The sequence below is a fragment of the Sturnus vulgaris genome, chromosome 26 (assembly GCF_052056855.1).
Source record: "Sturnus vulgaris isolate bStuVul1 chromosome 26, bStuVul1.hap1, whole genome shotgun sequence".
Taxonomy (NCBI): Eukaryota; Metazoa; Chordata; class Aves; order Passeriformes; family Sturnidae; genus Sturnus; species Sturnus vulgaris.
Window position 1 is genome coordinate 611,814 of NC_142268.1, and position 17,111 is coordinate 628,924.

Below are 17,111 nucleotides of genomic sequence, written 5' to 3' on the forward strand. Positions count from 1 at the left end.
GGGCTCCTGTTGCCATAAAATGTTGTTTTAATGATGCTAATGAGTGGGAGAACTTATTCCTCAACATCTGAGCTTGAGTTTCAGCCCCTCTTCAGTGAGCTTTGCTTTCAGAGTTGTCTCAGAAAGCAAAAACTCAGCAGAAATTTGTTTAATTAATGTCTCCCTGAGCTGTATTTCAATCAGCAGGAATAGTATCTGATATCCTTTACACCTTAAAATTCAATGCCACTTTTACTGATCCCCGTGTGAATTATGTTTCTGAGGCTGGAATTGATTTGTTTTAATTCTTACGTCACCAGTTCAAGAGAAAAAAAAGGTGAAATTGTTGAAAAAGGAGTTCCAACCTCAACAGGGGGAATCTTTTCATGTGTCCAAGGGCTCAGCCTCGGCCCTGTTGATCCAAGGTGTTCCTTCCATTGCCAAAGAGCCACAAAAACCACGGGAAAGCAAGAAAAGAGATGAGGAATTCCAAATTGTCATTGATATTTTCCCGCAGCACTTTCTCCTTCCCAGATTTTCTCAGACACCAGAGCCTGAACGAGCTCCTTTTATGGCACCTTCCAGGAGAGTGTGAGCCCGAGAAAAGCTGCAGGTGTGCAGTGCCACCTGTCCCCCTGGCACGGGGTGTGACCACAGCCCGTTTTTTGTGTTTTTTGTGTTTTTTGCAGGAAGCTGTGCCAGCCCCAGAACAGCGGTGCTTTCCAGGGAGAAGCTCCTTCCCTGAGCCCTCCAAAGGACACCCTCAACTCCAGCTCTCCCCCTCAGGTGGGTGATTCCCCCCCTGCCCAGCCCCTGCATCCCCCGTGCTGCCGGTGGATTTGGCTGTGCCTGTCTGCACCCTGTAATCGCCTGCTGCCGGGTCAGGAGGTCTTTGGGGTTTTTATTTCTGTTTTATTAAGTTGGAGTCTCATTCTGGCTTTGTTCAGCATCTGTTTCTCCTCTCTCTCAGCGAGGGCCTGTGGGGAGGATCTCTGACAATGAGGCTCAGGTTTAGTTTTAAGGGCTAAATTCCTTTTGCAGTGCCTCCATCCCTCCTGGAGTTCCTGGGAGAACGAGCTTGTGTTTTCCTCATTACTAATAATTGAGTGGAACGAAGCTGTAATAAGCAGCTCCCAAACATGGTTGAGTTATTAAAACCCTTGACCTTTTGCAGCCTAATTGCCATGACAGATCAGGGGCAGGTTGGGCTGCTCCTGCCTCAGAGATGCCAGAGCAGGGAGCTGTGAAAAGAACATTTTGCCTGCTTTTTCCGTGACCATAAACCACACACAGGAGCCGCGTTTGACGCGTGTCAAGCAGAGCCTTGTCCCCAGTTCTCCCAGTATCTCCCAGCACAGGCGTTGCTGGCGTTGTGAAATGTGCTGCCTTCCCTTCTTCCAGTGTGGGTCAGCCCAGACAAGTTGAGTATTTATTCTTCTCCTGCCAATGGAATGTGTAATGCCTGCTTGTCTGGACAGACGCACCGAGGATTAGTGGCAAAGAATATTAACAGGTAAAAGAAATTATGTGCTCCCTGGCACTGAGAGGGAGGCAATTCTCTGGTTGAGAACAAGGACTGTGTAACTCGTTTGCCAGGTAGCTGATTCCAAATCCTCTCCTGCTCTGCTGTGGGCATGTTCCTGCTGAATGAAGAATGATCGCCTTCAAGTTAGCTCGCAAAGATCCTGGTCTTGTGTCTATTTTTAAGGTTGAAAAATTATCTTGTTTCTCTGGCTGTCCATGTTTTAAAGACTCAGAGGTCTTTAGGGTGAGGTTTTGATCACTCAGAACGACCCAGCTGAAACTTTGGGTGGTTAGGTTGGATTTAGGAAAGGCTGGTGAAGCAGGGACAATCCAATGTGGAATAGAAATGTTTCCAGCATGATTCTCTCGTGTCAGACAGCAAACCACAGCGTTGTGAGCTGTCACTTTTTTAATACTCTCTGGCTGTAGTTTCTATTTAGAGAAATGGTTTTTAATGGGTGCAGTGCCAGCAGAGGATTGGGATTTGGTAGGCTGGTATGCAGAATATTTTGGGAAAGTTCAGCCGTGGAATGAAGGTGAAGAAGATCGGTCTGGTAATTCTAGAAAATGGATGTGTATAACTCTCCTAACCAGGGAGATGAGTTTGGAGAAGCTGATATTTGTTGCTTTTAGAGAAAAGGTTGTAAAATCAGGCAGATTTTTAGCTCTGTCAGCTGTTCAGAGCCCTGCAGACAGAGGTGGCCCCTCCTTGGGGAGATGGACACTGGGAGCTCTGCGAGGTGATGTTGCCAAGCCGGTCGGACGTGCTGTCCTTGCCCCTTGAGCTCAGTGGCAGAACCAGCAGCTCTTCCTTAATTACCTTGACAGGTGGAAAGAATTCCTGGCACTGAGCAGTGTCCTCAAGACCCCTGAGTTAGCAAAGAGAGAGAGAAAATCCAGGGGGGGGAAAAAAAAAAAAAAAAAGAGGGAATTAGGGGCTGCTTCAACCACCATCCAGCTACATTTCAGCGATGGAACAACATTTCCATTCGCAAACACGTCGAGATCCTGCCTGAGACAGAAAGAAAATAATGGATTATCCAAAAGAAATAGCCAGAGCTATCGCTTGTTTTCCTCTGGGCACCAAATCATCTTTGGCTCAGAGCTGTTGCAGCCCCGGAGCTGCCAGGTGGGCACACACTGAGGTGGTTTTGGCTGGCACGGGCTGGGCTGAGCCTGATGGATGGGTTCTTCCATGGAGCAGCTTTTCCAGGCTGGAGGCAGCTGCCTCCAAGGTCTGGGCACAGCTGGGAGCCACTTCCTTCTCCAGCCTTGCTCAAAAAGGGGTTGCTCAGGTCATGTTGGCCCCTGTGACGTGGATTTTTTAAATGTCCCCTTTTGCCTGAAATTCTGAGAACTGAGCAGTTGGTGCTTCCTTCCCCTCTTCAGGGCAATGCCTCGTTCTTGAGAAGAGGAAGGAACAGGGAAGGGGTACAGTTTTTTGGCCATAGAGCTGGGAATAAAATGCAGAACTGGTGAATCCCTCCCTGCTCCAGAGGGCTGAGGGCATTTTTCCTTCACGGGGACTTTGGACCAATGTTCTTACCACAGAATGGTTTGGGTTGGGAGGGACCTTAGAGCTCATCCAGTTCCATCCCTGCCATGGGCAGGACACCTTCCACTGTCCCGGGTTATTCCAAGCCCTCTCCAGCCTGGCCTTGGACACTTCCAGGGATATTTCTCTTCATTGGCTGGGGCAGGGGGAAGCTGCAGGGTTTGAGTTCCAAAGGGCTGGGTTTGAAATAAGCTGCAGTGAGAGCAGGCTGGGGGTGGCATGGGCTGTGTGTGGGCCATAGGGGAATCAGGAATTGCTGATGGGATTCTTTCAGCTGTCCCAGCAAACTGTGGGCTCTGGGAAGCAGCTTGGGATGGATAAGCTGCTTTTCCCGGGAATATTTATCCCTTCTGCCCTGTATTGCACCACCACCTAGTGGCAACATCCAGCTCCACTTCTACACCTTCAACGCGATTTATTTCTCCTTTTTTTTTTTTTCTTTTTTTCTTTTTTTTCCTTCCCCCCTCCCCTTCCTCCCTAACAGAAACGATCCCAACCTCTGGAGTTCATCGACCCTTTGGCCAACAAAAAGCCCAGGATCTCACATTTGGCTCACAGGACCCAACCCACTCTCAACGGGAAGCTGAATTCCTCCAACGGGAAGGACACCCTGGCCCCCCCTGCCCTGCCCCAGGCTCTGCCCGAGCCCGTGAGCTCCAGCTCCTCCCTCCCTGCCCTGGAGCTGCCCAGGCCTCACGATCCCCTGTCGGATGTCAGCAATGACCTGACTCACAACGGCAGAGACTGTGAGAACACGGAGCCTCCCGACAGACTGAGTCACCCCCTGCCCACAGACTGTGCCCAGAGCAGCAAACACAACTGCGGCTCCTACGTCAAATCCAAGAAAAAATCCAAAAAGCACAAAGACAAGGAGAAGGAGAGGAAGGAGAAGAAGAGCGAGGAGAAGTGCAAAGAGGAGAAGCAGAACTGTGAAGTAATAAAAAATGCTGACTTAGTTAGTGTTCCCCAGGAGCAGGTCCCAGGTGAGTGGGGGCCCGGAGGTGCTTTGGTGTTGGCTGGCAGCGATGCCAGCATTCCCTGCAGGAATGGGCACATCCTGGGCCGTGCCAGCTGCTCTGGGGACCCAAATGCCAGCACTGTCCTCCCTCCAAATCACCAGAGGTGCTTCCTCTCCACACGGGGTGTCAGGTTTTTCCTGTTTAACCTTTCGTGCTGTTTGGAGCCGCCTCAGAGCGTGTCATGTTTCTCCTGGTTAAATTAAAAGCTGGGATAATCTGTGGGGATGAAAGGCTGGGAGCAGTGGGAAGAGCAGTGCAGCGCTTGTGTTGGCTGTTGTGATGACTGTTGTTTGGGGTTTTTTTTTAATGAAAAGTTACTCACAAAAGCTTTTAATACTGGCTACAAAAGAAATGATAGATAAACCTGGTGATAAATGCTGTTAAAGCAATGGAGAACCAGCTCTTCCAGGCTGGAAAAGCTTCCTTGCCTCCCACTGGGGCTGGGGATTTATTTATTCAAGGACTGACACAGCAGGGAATCTCCATTGAGGTGGGATGAAAACATTTTCCATCCAGCCACTCTTTCAAAGTCAGGTCCCTGCACTCTTAGAGCAGAGAATATTTCTTGGCTGGTCCCATCCATTCCCTTTCCTGCTGCTTCCATGTTTTCTGTTGTTGCTTTCAGCTCCCCAGAGCACTGGGACTTTCCCTGCAGCCTCTGGGAATATCTGTTAAATTCCTTTTTGCATTTTCCTTCACCCTGTTACTATTTTCTACATTCCCCTTCCTGCTTGGTGCATGAAAATCCTCCGTTTTTGGCTCCAAAAGGACAATATTTTGGAATGCTGGATTCCTGGGAAGGGGGAGCCTCTCAGGGGGTTGGGATTGAGCTGGTCCCAGCCCTCTCCTTCCCCACAGGCTTTGCAGCAGTGACAAAAAGCGTCTTGGTGGCTCAGCAGTGATTGCTGAGGACAGTGTGTGGGGCTCCTGGATGTGTGGCACTGCAGAACTGAGAACTCTTGGGCTTTTGTGTCAATCCCAGGTTGTTTTTTTTTTTCCTGTGAATGTTGTGTTTCTCTTCCCCACGTGGTTCTGGAGACACGTTCACACATTCTCTCTGTTTGTCTTATAAATACCCAAACACCCCAAATTCTTGGAAAATTACTGAGCCTCCTCCACCACCTTTGCTGCTTCTCTTTCCTGTTTAATTCCTGGATTTTTGTTCGTTATCAGGAGTTGGTTTTTTTTTTCTCTCTCTGCTGCTGTTTTGAGGTAACAAATCCGAGCTGGGCTGGGAGCAATCACAAACAGGATGTGGTCAGTCCTGCTTGGATCCTGGACAGCCAGAGCTGGGATGTTTTCCTTCTGTGCCTTGCTGTGGGTAGCATCATCCTCATCCTCCTCCTTCCCCCAATTCCCCCTGGAGCTGTAGGGAAGCAGAGAATCACAAAAAGTTTGGGCTGGAAGGACCTTCAAGCTCATCTGGCCGTGGGCAGGGACACCTCCTGCCAGAAATGGGAATTTCTCCTGGGAATTTTTGTTCCAGAGGCTCTGGAGGGACCTTTGGGGTCCTTTCAGTCAGTAGGTGGCACTCACAGGCAAAAAAAAAAAAAAACTTCCACCATCCTTAAACCGTGTTGTGCATCTGTGGTCAGGGAAGGAGGAGAAGCAGGAGGAGCTGCAGCAGGAATTTGGGATTGGGATGTTTTTTAGGAACGCTGGGTTTGTGCCATTCTCCCATCCTGCTCAGGAAAGCTTTTCTGTGGAAATTCAGAGGAAAATCCATCTTTTTAAGGATACACTCAGGGTACTGCTGACTCTGGTGAGGATTTGGAATGTAACACACAATTTGTGGGAAATAATCCCTTTCCAAAGGTGGATCCAGCTGCTTTCTTCCTCCACATTTATCCTGCAGTGCTTGGTGGATGTGGAGGATGAGTTTGCTTTAGGTTTATCCAGTTCCTCCCTCAATTCCTGAACATCCTTAGCAGAGCCCTCATTAATGCCTGGATTTGTGTTTGGAGCTGCATTCCCTAAAACCCTCTCAGTGGTGCCCTGCAGGACTGTGGGATATTAATTCAGGAATCTCACCCTGGAGTATCCCCAGAGGAATCTCTCAGGTGTAGAAGAGGCAGGAGAGCAGGAGGTTCACCTTGCCCAGCTCAGCTCTCTGGGCTCAGGGCTGTTTTTTCCTCGTTCCCAGTGGTGCTCTCAGTGTCATCCCACTCCAGGCACTGTTTATCCACCAATTAAATTCAGATTTTTTTTTTTTTTTTTTTTTTGCTCCTCGGTGTGCTGGCTCATGTTGGTGCTGTTTTGCTGACAGACAAATATTGGAGTAGCCTTGAACTTTCAGCCACCTTGTTGTGGCTCATCTGCCTCTGTCAGTTCCAAGCAAAACAGAAATCCTTTAGAATTCCATAAACTGTATATCTCAGGCAAGTTTTATGAGTTTGAAGCTAAATTGCAAGGAGCTTTGAAGTTTAAGAACGTCTGTAAACAAATCTTTATTTTTTCAGGTTTAAATGGAACATGCAATAATTCTAGTGTACCAACATCAACTTCAGAAATGCCAGATTATTTATTGTAAGTATGTTTATCAGTTGCTTCATCACTTTGGGATCATGTTTCAAGCTAAAAAAAAAAAAAAAAATCACAACGTGCTGGGGATTTTTGTTGGACTTTTTGTGTTATTTGATAGAACTTGGTTAGGTGGGTGTAAGAAAAAGAGTAAACCCAGCTCTGCACATTAATAGTTGAGACTAAACTTGATATCAAAGCTGGTTTTTACCTCCTTAAGGAATTCAAGGGTTATCTCCTAGAAATTGTTTTAAGTAACTTCAAGGAACATTTCATACCTTAGAGAGGGGCTTGGAAGGATTCAACATCTCCACGTTCCAGCTGGGAACTCTGAGAGGGAATAATCTGCTTTCGTGTTGGGAAAGGCAGGGCAAGGAAGGATTTGGGGTGGTTTGCTAATTCTTGCCCTCTGCAGAGCCAAAATCATCTCCATAAAGCAGTGAAATATTCTTTCCTGGGAGGCTCTAACCCCTGGGTTAGGATCTGAGTTGTTTCACCTCTTGACTCTTTAATCAGATCCCCTCGAGGTTAATTAAACAAACCCAAAAATCCCTGTGAAGGGAGCCCAGAATCTGCATAAACCCAAACCTGTTCTAAACAAAGCTTTGGGGTGGGGAAAAAGTTGTAGCTGAGAGGGGGGGAAAAAAAAATTCCCTGTGCATGTCCCAGCCCTGGGGGTTGTTTCTGTCAGAGCTGGTTTGGCTGTGCTGGGATGGAGGAGGAGGAGGAGGAGGAGGAGGAGGAGGAGGAAGCTCTAGGGCAGATAAAGGTTTCTGCTGTGGTTTCTGCTTTGCTGGGCTGCATCAGCCATACAAACAACCCCTTCAAGGTGACATTTTTAGGGCTATTCCAAAGAATTTGGGTGGCTGGGGATGGTTTTTCTGTCACCCACGTGCTGGTCTCTCCCAAAAAGGGACATTGCAGCTCCTTGTGTGATCTGATTTGTGCCCAGCTCCTCAAATTCTGTCACTGCTCTTTGATCCTTCTTTATCCTGTGTGGATGGATCTTCATCCCAGCCCCTGGCAAGGACTCACTTCTTAAAGTTTAGAGCACTTTAAAAGTTTCAAGCACTGAAAGTTCCCTCTTAATTTGAGGCCTAAATCAACTTTTCCATGTTCATGCACCAAGCTGGCCCTGCTGCAGGGAGGCAAATTTAGAGCCATCACCTACCAAAAGATGAGTTTTACCTTCAGAGAGGGCTGTAAATGTCAGCTTTAATGGCTTTTTGCTGAGCAGAATAATTTCCAAAAGGCTCCCAAAGGCACATCAGTTCAACCTGAGCTCAGGACACGTCGAGTATCTCCAGAAGGTGCTGGAAATAGACTTGCTGGTGGTTAAAAAAAAAGAAAAAAAGCCAGAATAAAGCTCCTCACCGTGGTTTCTTGTCGTGCTCTTGCCACATAATCACCCTGCGAGCGTTTTGCAACGATGGCTCAATGCTTTTTGTGTTCCTTTAAAGACTCTTAACACTGGAAGCATCGTATTCCTGCTGTTCCAATGCCTGGCACAGATGCAGAACTCCATGTTCTGCGGGCCAGCAGGAGTCACAGAAGCTGTAGCAGCCCTATCTGAGTGTCCTCCTCCACCCCCAGCTGCTCCAGCCTTGGCTGTACCTGCCCATTCCAACCTATCTGGCAGAGATAGAAGTTTTGGGAGCAAACATTGTTTGTTTTGCAGGAGGTCAAGGCAACAATTCCCAGTGGTTGCCTCCATAATTTGCTACTTTAATGCAAGTCAGGATGAGAGGGAACGGCCTCAAGCTGCACCAGGGGAGGCTTGGATGGGATATCAGGGAGAATTTCCTCACTGGGACAGGGAATCACCATCCCTGGAGGGATTTGAGCCATGTGGATGTGGCACTTGGGGACGTGGTTTAGTGGTGGCCTTGGCAGTGCTGGGGTTGGATCTTGGAGGGCTTTTCCAGCTTCAATCCCAGAATGGTTTGGGCTGGAATGAGCTAAAGCCCATCCAGTCCCACCCTTGCCACAGGCAGGGACTCCTTCCACCATCCCAGGCTGCTCCAAACACTTCCAGAGGTGAGACAACCACAGCTTCTCTGGGAATTCCTCCCCAATATCCCATTTAGACCATCCTAAATTATCCATGATTTCATTTCCAGTCACTTGGCAATCTCCATCCCCCCCCGTGCTCAGCACCACCACATCCCAGAGAGAATCTCTCCCCAAAACCAATTCCCCCGTTAAAAATCCATTCACCAAACCCTACTTTTTTTTTTATTTTTTTTATTTTTTTTTGTTTCCCCTGCAGAAAATACGCAGCCATTTCCTCCTCGGAGCAGCGTCAGAGCTACAAAAACGATTTCAACGCGGAGTACAACGAGTACAGGGACCTGCACGCCCGGATAGAGAGGATAACCCGACGGTTCACCCAGCTGGATGCCAAGCTGAAACAACTTCTGCAGGGCTCTGAGGAATACAAGGTAGAAAGAGAGCTAAAAACACCCTCCCCCCACCAAAAAAAAAAAAAAAAAAAATTAAAAAAAAAAAAAAAGCTCCCTGTGCACGTGGCAGAGCTGCAGGTCTTTGATCTTGCTCTGTTTGGGCTGGGTCGGTGTCGAAATTCCAGCCTCAGAACTGGTGGGGAACGTGCACACAGCTGACAGCTTTGGGGAATGCTCCTAACCCAGCTCTGTGCTGCTCCTTTTTCAGGCTGGAGCCACATCAGGGGACTTGTTGACAAGGAAAGGCCTCAGTGAGACAATTGGTGTCCTTAGCCAAAAGCTGCTGGAAGCTATTAGTGTATCCCAGCCAGAAAAACTCATATTTGCACATATGGGAGCGTATCAGGGCTGGAAGGGGAGTTAGCACGGGGTCATCTGTTCCTCTGCAATCTTTGATCTTAATAATGCAGCATTATTGGACTTGTCAGAGTGATTTTTAAAGAGTTTTAGCTATTCATTAGCTTGAAAAAGTGAGTCTCGTTGAGGATAATAAACAGATTTTTACAGAGCACCTATTGTGCTAAGCACAGCTTCTTCCCTCAAACCTCCTGCCCTTCTCCTTGCAAAATTCCTCGCTGGATTGTTTTTAGATCTTGGTGGAGGGGGAAAAAAAAAAAAAAAGATCAGTTGGAGCTTTGGAAATGTGAATTATCCTGGAATCCAGGTGCTTGTCACAGGTAGTTCTCATGGCTGGGGAGTGGGGCCTCATCCCTGTGTCAGCTCCAGGATATCCATGGAATCAGAGCTGGTTGTGGCCACTGGATCTGCCCAGGGAAGCCACGGAGGGAACAGATTTTGGCTGCAATTTGGAGGAATTGTGTACATTGAGCCATCAATGAATACCTACTGCAGAACTGAAAATAATACCCTATATATTTTTTTTTTCTCTTTGTTTTCAGACCATCCACGATCAAATTTTACAGGAATATCGGAAAATTAAAAAGGTGAGGGAACGTCCTTGGCCACAGAAGGCTTTTGGGTGGTGCCCCTGGTGTGACTGAAAGAGATGGGCCCTTGCCAAGAGCTAAACCCAGGCTCTGAGGCAATTCCAGCAGATCTTTGTTCAGCTCCAGCCCTTCCCTCCAAGCAGATCAGAAAGGGTTTGGGGGGAGCTGGGAGTGCCCCGTGGATGCTGGGGATCACTGAGCCGTGGCACAATGGCTGTGCTCACCCAGGGCCTTTATCTCCCCGTGGAAGGAACAGTTTGTGTTCCAGATGCACAGGCTGAGGGATAACAGGATCCTCTGGGGGCTGCTGGGACACGGGATCCGAGCTGCCATCGGCCTCTGGAGCTCTGTCCCCACATTTTTTGGAGTTTGGGCCACAGAAAATACCTTGAATTTCAGTAATTTTAATGCAAAGCATTCACACACCAGTGGGAATTTGGAGGGGTTTTTTTTTTTTCCCTTTAAATAAGTGAATAGGGTCCTGAGGCCTGTTGTCCTGAGGGATTTAGGAGCTCTTTGAAGAGATTCCCTGCATGTTGGGAGTTCATCTTTGTTCCAGAGGCTCCGAGGTGGGGGCAGAGGGCAGGTGGTGATTGTTGGAAGCCCAGTTAGGCTGAGCCTAACTCAGGTGTGCCCCTTCCTTGTGAGGAGGCTCCTGGAGCTGGATAATGCTGGAAAGGGATTTTATTCATGGCTGGATTTGATCAGAGCAGGGCTGTTTTAAAGGGGGATCTAAAAAAAGCTTCTTTCCATGGTTTTAAGCTGAAAGAGGGGAGGTTTAGGTGAGATATTGGGAGGAAATTCTTCCTGGGGAGGGAATGGGATAGAATTCCCAGAGAAGCTGTGGCTGCCCCATCCCTGGAAGTGTCCAAGGCCAGGTTGGAGAAGAGAAGCTCTGGGAACACCTTAAAGCTCCTTCCAGAGCCTGGAGGGGCTCCAGGAGAGCTCAGAGGGATTTGGGACAAGGACACAGGGAATGGCTCCCCTCTGCCAGAGGGCAGGGCTGGATGGGGCATTGGGAGGAATTCCTGCCTGTGAGGGTGGGGAGGGGTTGGGATGGAATTCCCAGAGCTGCCCCTGGATCCCTGGAAGTGTTGGATGGGGCTTGGAGCACCCTGGGACAGTGGAATGTCCCCTGGGATGAGAGGATCTTTGCATTCCCTCCAACCCAAACCATGGGATTGATTCCATGATCTGCTCTGTGCTGCCAATGCTCAGCTTTGATTTCTCCAGAACCTTTCCCACCTCTGTGATTTTCCTTTTTTTTTTTTTTTTTTTTCTTTTTGTTTTGCAGACAAACCCCAATTACAGCCAAGAGAAGAATCGCTGCGAATACCTCCACAACAAACTGGCCCACATCAAAAAACTGATAGCAGAGTATGACCAGCAGCAGTTTTAGCTGCCACTCACCCCTGGACTGGGTAGGGCAAACCAAAATCCAGTCACCCTGGACGTTACGTTCCCTTTTATACACCCAAACTCCCTTTCAGAGACGAGCATTAATTCCTCGTGGTTGAAGAACTTGGGGATGACTTTTAAGATGCCACATCTGTCATGTCCACGTCCAGCACGCTCCTCCCGAGTTTTTTAAGCCTCTCTGAATGTTGGAATGTAACAAATGGATAACAAAAACAAACAGACAAACAAAACAAAACAAAAAAAAAGCAAACAGACAAAAAAAAAAATCCTGCTTATTTGAAGCCAGCGTTTGACACTTAAGAAAAAAAACTTGCCTAAAGTGACCGAAGCTCCCAAAGGTTAAGAATCTGTAGTTTTCATGGATTAAAAGTTTGGCATGAAGTTGTAATTTTCCCCCTTACACCCCGGCCCAGCTCCACGTGGGTTACCAATTGTGCTCCAAATGGTGAGGAACTGGAATTGCTGCTAGGACTGTTTGCAATGAGAGCTGTGTGCTCCCGGCTCCGCGGAAATACACCACGTTCCCTGAGCTCTCCTTGTCTGGCCCTGCTTTGTCATTGTCATCTCTTTGAGGGGAGGGGGTGGGGGGACAATGGTGGTGGTGGCAGCACAGGGAGGGTCCCCCCCGGGCTCAGCACCTTGGCCAGGGCAGAGGTGGATCCCCTCCATTTAAAAAAAAAAAAAAAAAAAATCAAAGCCCAAATCTCCTTTTTTTTTTTATTTTTATTTTTTTTTTCATCTGCTTTGTGCAAACCTCCTGCTCAGTCTTGCCCAGTTCACCTCCAGCTACCAGTGCTGGGAAGATGGAGACCTGTCTGGCTTTGACTTTTCTAATTTTCTACCAAGGCAGCCAATTTTATTAATTGCTAATGAGACTATGGTCTATTTTTGTATCAAAAAAAGAAAAAAAAAAAAAGATGGAAAAGCATCTTTTTTTCTAAAACTGTGCCTCCCTTTTCCTTTTAGGCCAAGTGCTTGGGACCTTTTCCTTGCAGTATTACTAAAACTTATCCAGGAGTCACCCAGAGGAGAGACTTTATTCCTTGATCCATGAGAGGAGGGGGTGGGGGGTGCTCTGCTTTCTCCTGGGATTTTATTTTTTTTTTTTGTGTGTGTGTGTGAGTCTTTGCAAGGCAGCAGCAAATCCTTGTGAGAGCAGTAAGGTGCTGTTTTCCCACGCAGATCCCTTCCACTGGTGTGCTTTATCTCAGCCAGCTTCTCCCTGCAGTCCTGCTTCCTGATTTTTTTTTTTTTATTTATTTATTTTTTTTTTTAAATTCTTTACTTTGGATTGAAGGGAACGTTTTAGAGTATGGCCAGGGTGTGAGAAACACTCCAAAAAGCACAAAGGTGTCCTTTAACTCTGCTGTTCCTTTCTTTCTCTCTCCTCTCACCCTTTTTAATCCTGCCAGCCTGTGGGATTTGACTTCTTCCCACTTCCGTTTATCTCAAAGTAAAGATTCCTTCCCTGTGGAGTCTCCTTCCCTTGGAGGTTGCACTGAAGAGCCTTTCACCCTTTGAAGGAGAGGAATGGCAGAGTTAAGGAGGGAAACACTTCTTACAACAAGGAGTTTTTGGTTGGTTTTGGTTTTTTTTTTTTTCCCCCCCCGCCCCAAACAAAACGTGGGTCCATCTGCTGTATTAAAAGTAGGAGATAAAATTATTAATAGTAATAATAATAATTATTATTATATTAATTTCATTGTTGTCACACAGCCAGGGCCACTGCTTTTTGCTTTGTCACTTTATTCTGAGGTCTCTCCCTGTGCCTCCAGCGCTCAGCAGGAGCTCTGCCATCCCCTTCTCCCAGGGAAAGGCGACAGCCAGGGGGACACGGTGGCCCCTGGAATGCCACTGGAACGCCACCAGAATTCCACTGGTCTGAGGAGAAGGAGGGTGGCGAGAGCTGCTGTGGCCGAGGAGCGCAGGGGGAGCACCCCAGAACCCCCCCCGGGAATGCCGGGGCTCAGGAATGCTCTGTGCTCCCATCCCTTCCTCCCCAAAGCACACCTGGAGCTCGGGGAGCGCCGGGGGCAGCGCCACCTGCCTCTGGTGCTGCTGGAAAATGCTGGGGCTTGTGGAGCCCGAGGAGTTTTTGTCGGGGAAACTTTTGTGCTCCTGCTCCCTGGGGGCTTTGCCGGGAATCCCAGCCGGGAATTCTGGCGGGCGGGGTGGGAGCCTGGGGATCGGGGAGGGGACGAGGAGGACCTGGGATGTCACAAATCCTCAGCCCCTGCTCCGGGATTGTCGCTGGCACTGGTCCTGCCCAGCGCCGGGTTGGGTTTTTTTTTGGTTTTTTTTTTTTTTTTTGGGGTGGAAAAAGTGAAATTTCCCCAGTGCTGGGGGTTGGTGGGGGCTTCGTTCCGACTGCGGAGGAGGCGGAACTCGGGATGGCAGAAGAGGCAGCAGCTACAAACCCAGGATGAGTAAATTCTTCCATGGAAACACTTCTCCTGAATCCTTAATATTTTGAAAGGAGGGTTGTTTTTTTTTTTGTTTTTTTTTTGTTGTTGTTGTTGTTGCTTGGGGAGGGGGGGATAGAGATGGATCTCAATCTTTATACATCTGCTATAAGATATTTTTGCAAACAGAGTTGTATACAAAGATGTATTGTGTACATTTACATGTATATTCTGGAACTTCTAAAAAATTTGAATATAAAAAAATCCCCTGAAAATATTTAATGAACTATCCAAACTGTGAGACCCAATTAGCATCCACCAACTTCCTGCTTCACTTTTCTTTTGGACTGTGTTAAAGAATTGTAGTCGAATCTGCCTTTTTTTTTTTCCTTTTTTTTTTTTTTTTTTTTTTTCTTTCTAGAGACGACGAAGCTTAGGCAAAATTTTGTGCTTTTTGGGTTAATAGAAACCAGTTCTAGGTGATTTAAGTATGATCTTAACTTATTGATACTGTGTTTTACTTTGTAATATTGTACTGTGGATAAAAACTATATTGAGCCATGGAGTTGGAGTTTACAAAAGAGCTTTTCACTTTGCCAAAATGTTACAATTTCAAGGCAGCATAGTCTTCAGCTTTCCTAATCTTTTTTCTTAAGAGCTAGTGTCCTTTTTTTGTACACTAAAAAAGCTGAATGCTGATTTTGCAACATATAATAAATTCACTGTATTGGAAAACAAGCAGACAATAAGGTTGTGGATTTCTTTTCAGTGCTTCTCCCTGCAAGGAAACTCAAAAGGGAAAGGTGATAAATGGCTGGCGTGGAGCTTGGAAGCAGGAAACGGGAAGGAACCGGGTCACTCGAGTGAGCTAAAGTGTCAGAGCAGGGAGTAGGTAAGAAAGAGGAGAGGGAAGAGGTGCCTGGAGCTGGGGCCAGCTCCTTGGAACGCTGCTCTGGGATCAGCCTCCAGCCCTGGCACGAGCTGGGGGGGCTTCCCACTGCAGCACCCTCGGGGTTTTTGGAGGAAAAGCTGCTTTGGAAGAAGCGCTGGATGCTGCTGTGTCAGCCTGGAGCAGCAGGAGAGGCTCAGGGATGCTCAGAATCCACCCAGGCGCTGCTGCAGGACTGAGGCTCATCCCGGGGGTGCTGCTGGAGCAGGAGGTGGGGATGAGCCTGGCACGGACCCTGCTGGAGCCTCCCCCCTGGCTGAATCATCCCCAAAAAGCTCGGGATGCAAAGGGCACCTGGGCCCCGGCGGGATTTCCCCTTGCCTTGCTGTCACCCTGGATTGCTCTGGCCCTGCCTTCAGCAGCATCCCTGGGGCTGGATGGAGCAGGCAAAACGAAATCCAGGATAAAACTACTCAGGAGTGTAATGGCCTTGGAATAGCTGCCGTGTTCCTGCTGCCTCCCTCCTGGAGCCGAGCGTGGTTGCCACAAACTCCGGGCTGGAGGCCACAGGTGCTGGCACTGCATTCCCTGTGTCCATAACGTGTTCATTTGGGTAAAGTGCTGGATTCGGGGTTGTCCCTCCAAAACAGCAAACTATGGAGAAGATGACAGTAATCCAGGGGTCAAATAACGTTTTACAGAGTCTTGTTTATTTTTTAAAAGATGTCCTTGTCCTTGCAGCTGACACGGCAGCGCCAGCACCTGGAGGAGACACCGGTGAGACCGAGCCACGGAGCAAGAGCTGAACCCAGGCTCTTGCAAATCCCCAAATCCTCCAGTTTTAGTTTCAGCCGTGGCTTCGGAGCCGAGCTCTGCACCCCAGGCCCCCTTCACCCTCTGTGAGCTTCCCCTGGGGCGCTGAGCCGCTCCAGGGCCGGCTCCTGCCCCGCGGGGCCGCTCGCACAGGAAGGGTCCCCATCCCTTCCCAGCTTTCCTGGGGAATTCCTCCCAACCGCTGGCAGCTCCGGCGCTGCCCGGGGTCACGCATTGAGCTCATTAACTCGGAGCTGCCCCAGTGGAAATTTACTGGCTGCGTTTGCTGTGCCAGAGCCAGCCGGGCTCCTGCCGCCGCCGCCTCCTTATCGGCCCCGTCGGGAGCCGGGACCGCCGCACCGGGAGCATCCCCGCGCTCCGTGTCCTCCCGGGCGGCGAAACCGAGCCGGCTGCAGGCTCGGGAGGAGCCGTGAGCTCTGATAATTCGCTGATAACTCAGGTCACGCTTGGGAAAAGTCACTTCGCACCACGTCTTGCACAAACTGCCCCTAATTTGGGGTCACGCAGGCGTGGGAAGGCCCCGGCCAGGTTTTAGGAATGCTGGAAACACGGTGACAGCGTGGTGGTGTTTTTCCTCTGTGGGTATTTTTCCCCTATGGGTTTTTCCCCTGTGGATTTTTCCCCCGTGGGTTTTTTCCCTGGGTACCTTTGGCTGCTCGTGGCTCGTTTACAGGAGGAAGCTCATTAGAATAATTTGTCCTCGCTACGGTCCGATGCTCTGGTCCCTCTCCCAGAGCAGCTGCTGCACCTCCAGCACCGGGCACGACCCCCAAAACCACCCCCTGCTCCCTCCCTTGCAGGCGTGGGTCCGACCTTGGGCACGCAGCGCCGGGAGGGCGATGGCACAGGGAGAGGGAGGAGGATGAGGAGCTGCCAGCAGGGATAATGAAGGGCCAGGGCCTGGGATTGTGTTACACGAGGGGAAAAAACCCAACTGCGGAGGAAGGAAAACGTGGCAAGGGAATGCTGAGGCTGTCGCAAGGCACGAATCTGAGGCTGGCGGGGTCAGCCTCGACTTATTGGTGGGGGGGGACCGAGACAGGACCCCCCAACCCGGCCCTTCCAGCACTCGCAGCATCTCCGGCTGCTGCAGGAGCAGCCCCTGAACCTGCTTAGAATGAAAGCGCTGCGGAGTTCGGGAGCCCCCGGGGGGGCTGCGTGGCCTGGATCCCCATCCCGGGGCTGGAGCGGGGGGTCTGCTGGAAGCGGGGGGTGGCCACCATTGCTAGGGGAGCGCGGCCGGTCGCTATGGCTCCGCTGTGGCTCCGCTGGCCCCTCGCCAGCCCCCGGCAGCTGGGGAGCGAAGGCACTGGGCGGCCGGCCCGGGCTCCCGGCCCATGGACGCGTTGGGCGAGCGGGAACAAGGGAGCCCCGCTCATGCGGTGCCGAGCGTGGGAGGAGTGGGAAGGGAGTGGGGGGAAGGAACAATGGTGGGAGTTATGGGAGGGGGGCGAAAAAAAAAAAAGGAAAAAAATAAGGAAAAAAAAAAAAAAAAGGAGGAAAGCAGTGGAAAAATACCAGTTCTGGGCCCCTGGCAGCGCTGCCCGGACCCTCCCCGCCC

General features: G+C 49.5%; 1 protein-coding gene across 3 annotated transcripts in view; it reads left to right on the forward strand.

Annotated features, from left to right (window-relative positions):
• ELL (elongation factor for RNA polymerase II) overlaps nt 1-11,954 on the forward strand; it is a 49,420-nt gene extending 37,466 nt beyond the window's left edge. For all 3 annotated transcript variants that reach the window (XM_014887188.2, XM_088179153.1, XM_088179154.1), the window contains 6 exons: nt 669-765; nt 3,543-4,041; nt 6,537-6,603; nt 8,867-9,038; nt 9,959-10,003; nt 11,301-11,954. In XM_014887188.2, the coding sequence (XP_014742674.1) occupies nt 669-765; nt 3,543-4,041; nt 6,537-6,603; nt 8,867-9,038; nt 9,959-10,003; nt 11,301-11,405 (985 nt within the window). In that variant the 3' untranslated portion in view covers nt 11,406-11,954. The remainder of the gene's footprint in view (nt 1-668; nt 766-3,542; nt 4,042-6,536; nt 6,604-8,866; nt 9,039-9,958; nt 10,004-11,300) is intronic.
• Nucleotides 11,955-17,111: the final 5,157 nt, after the last annotated feature.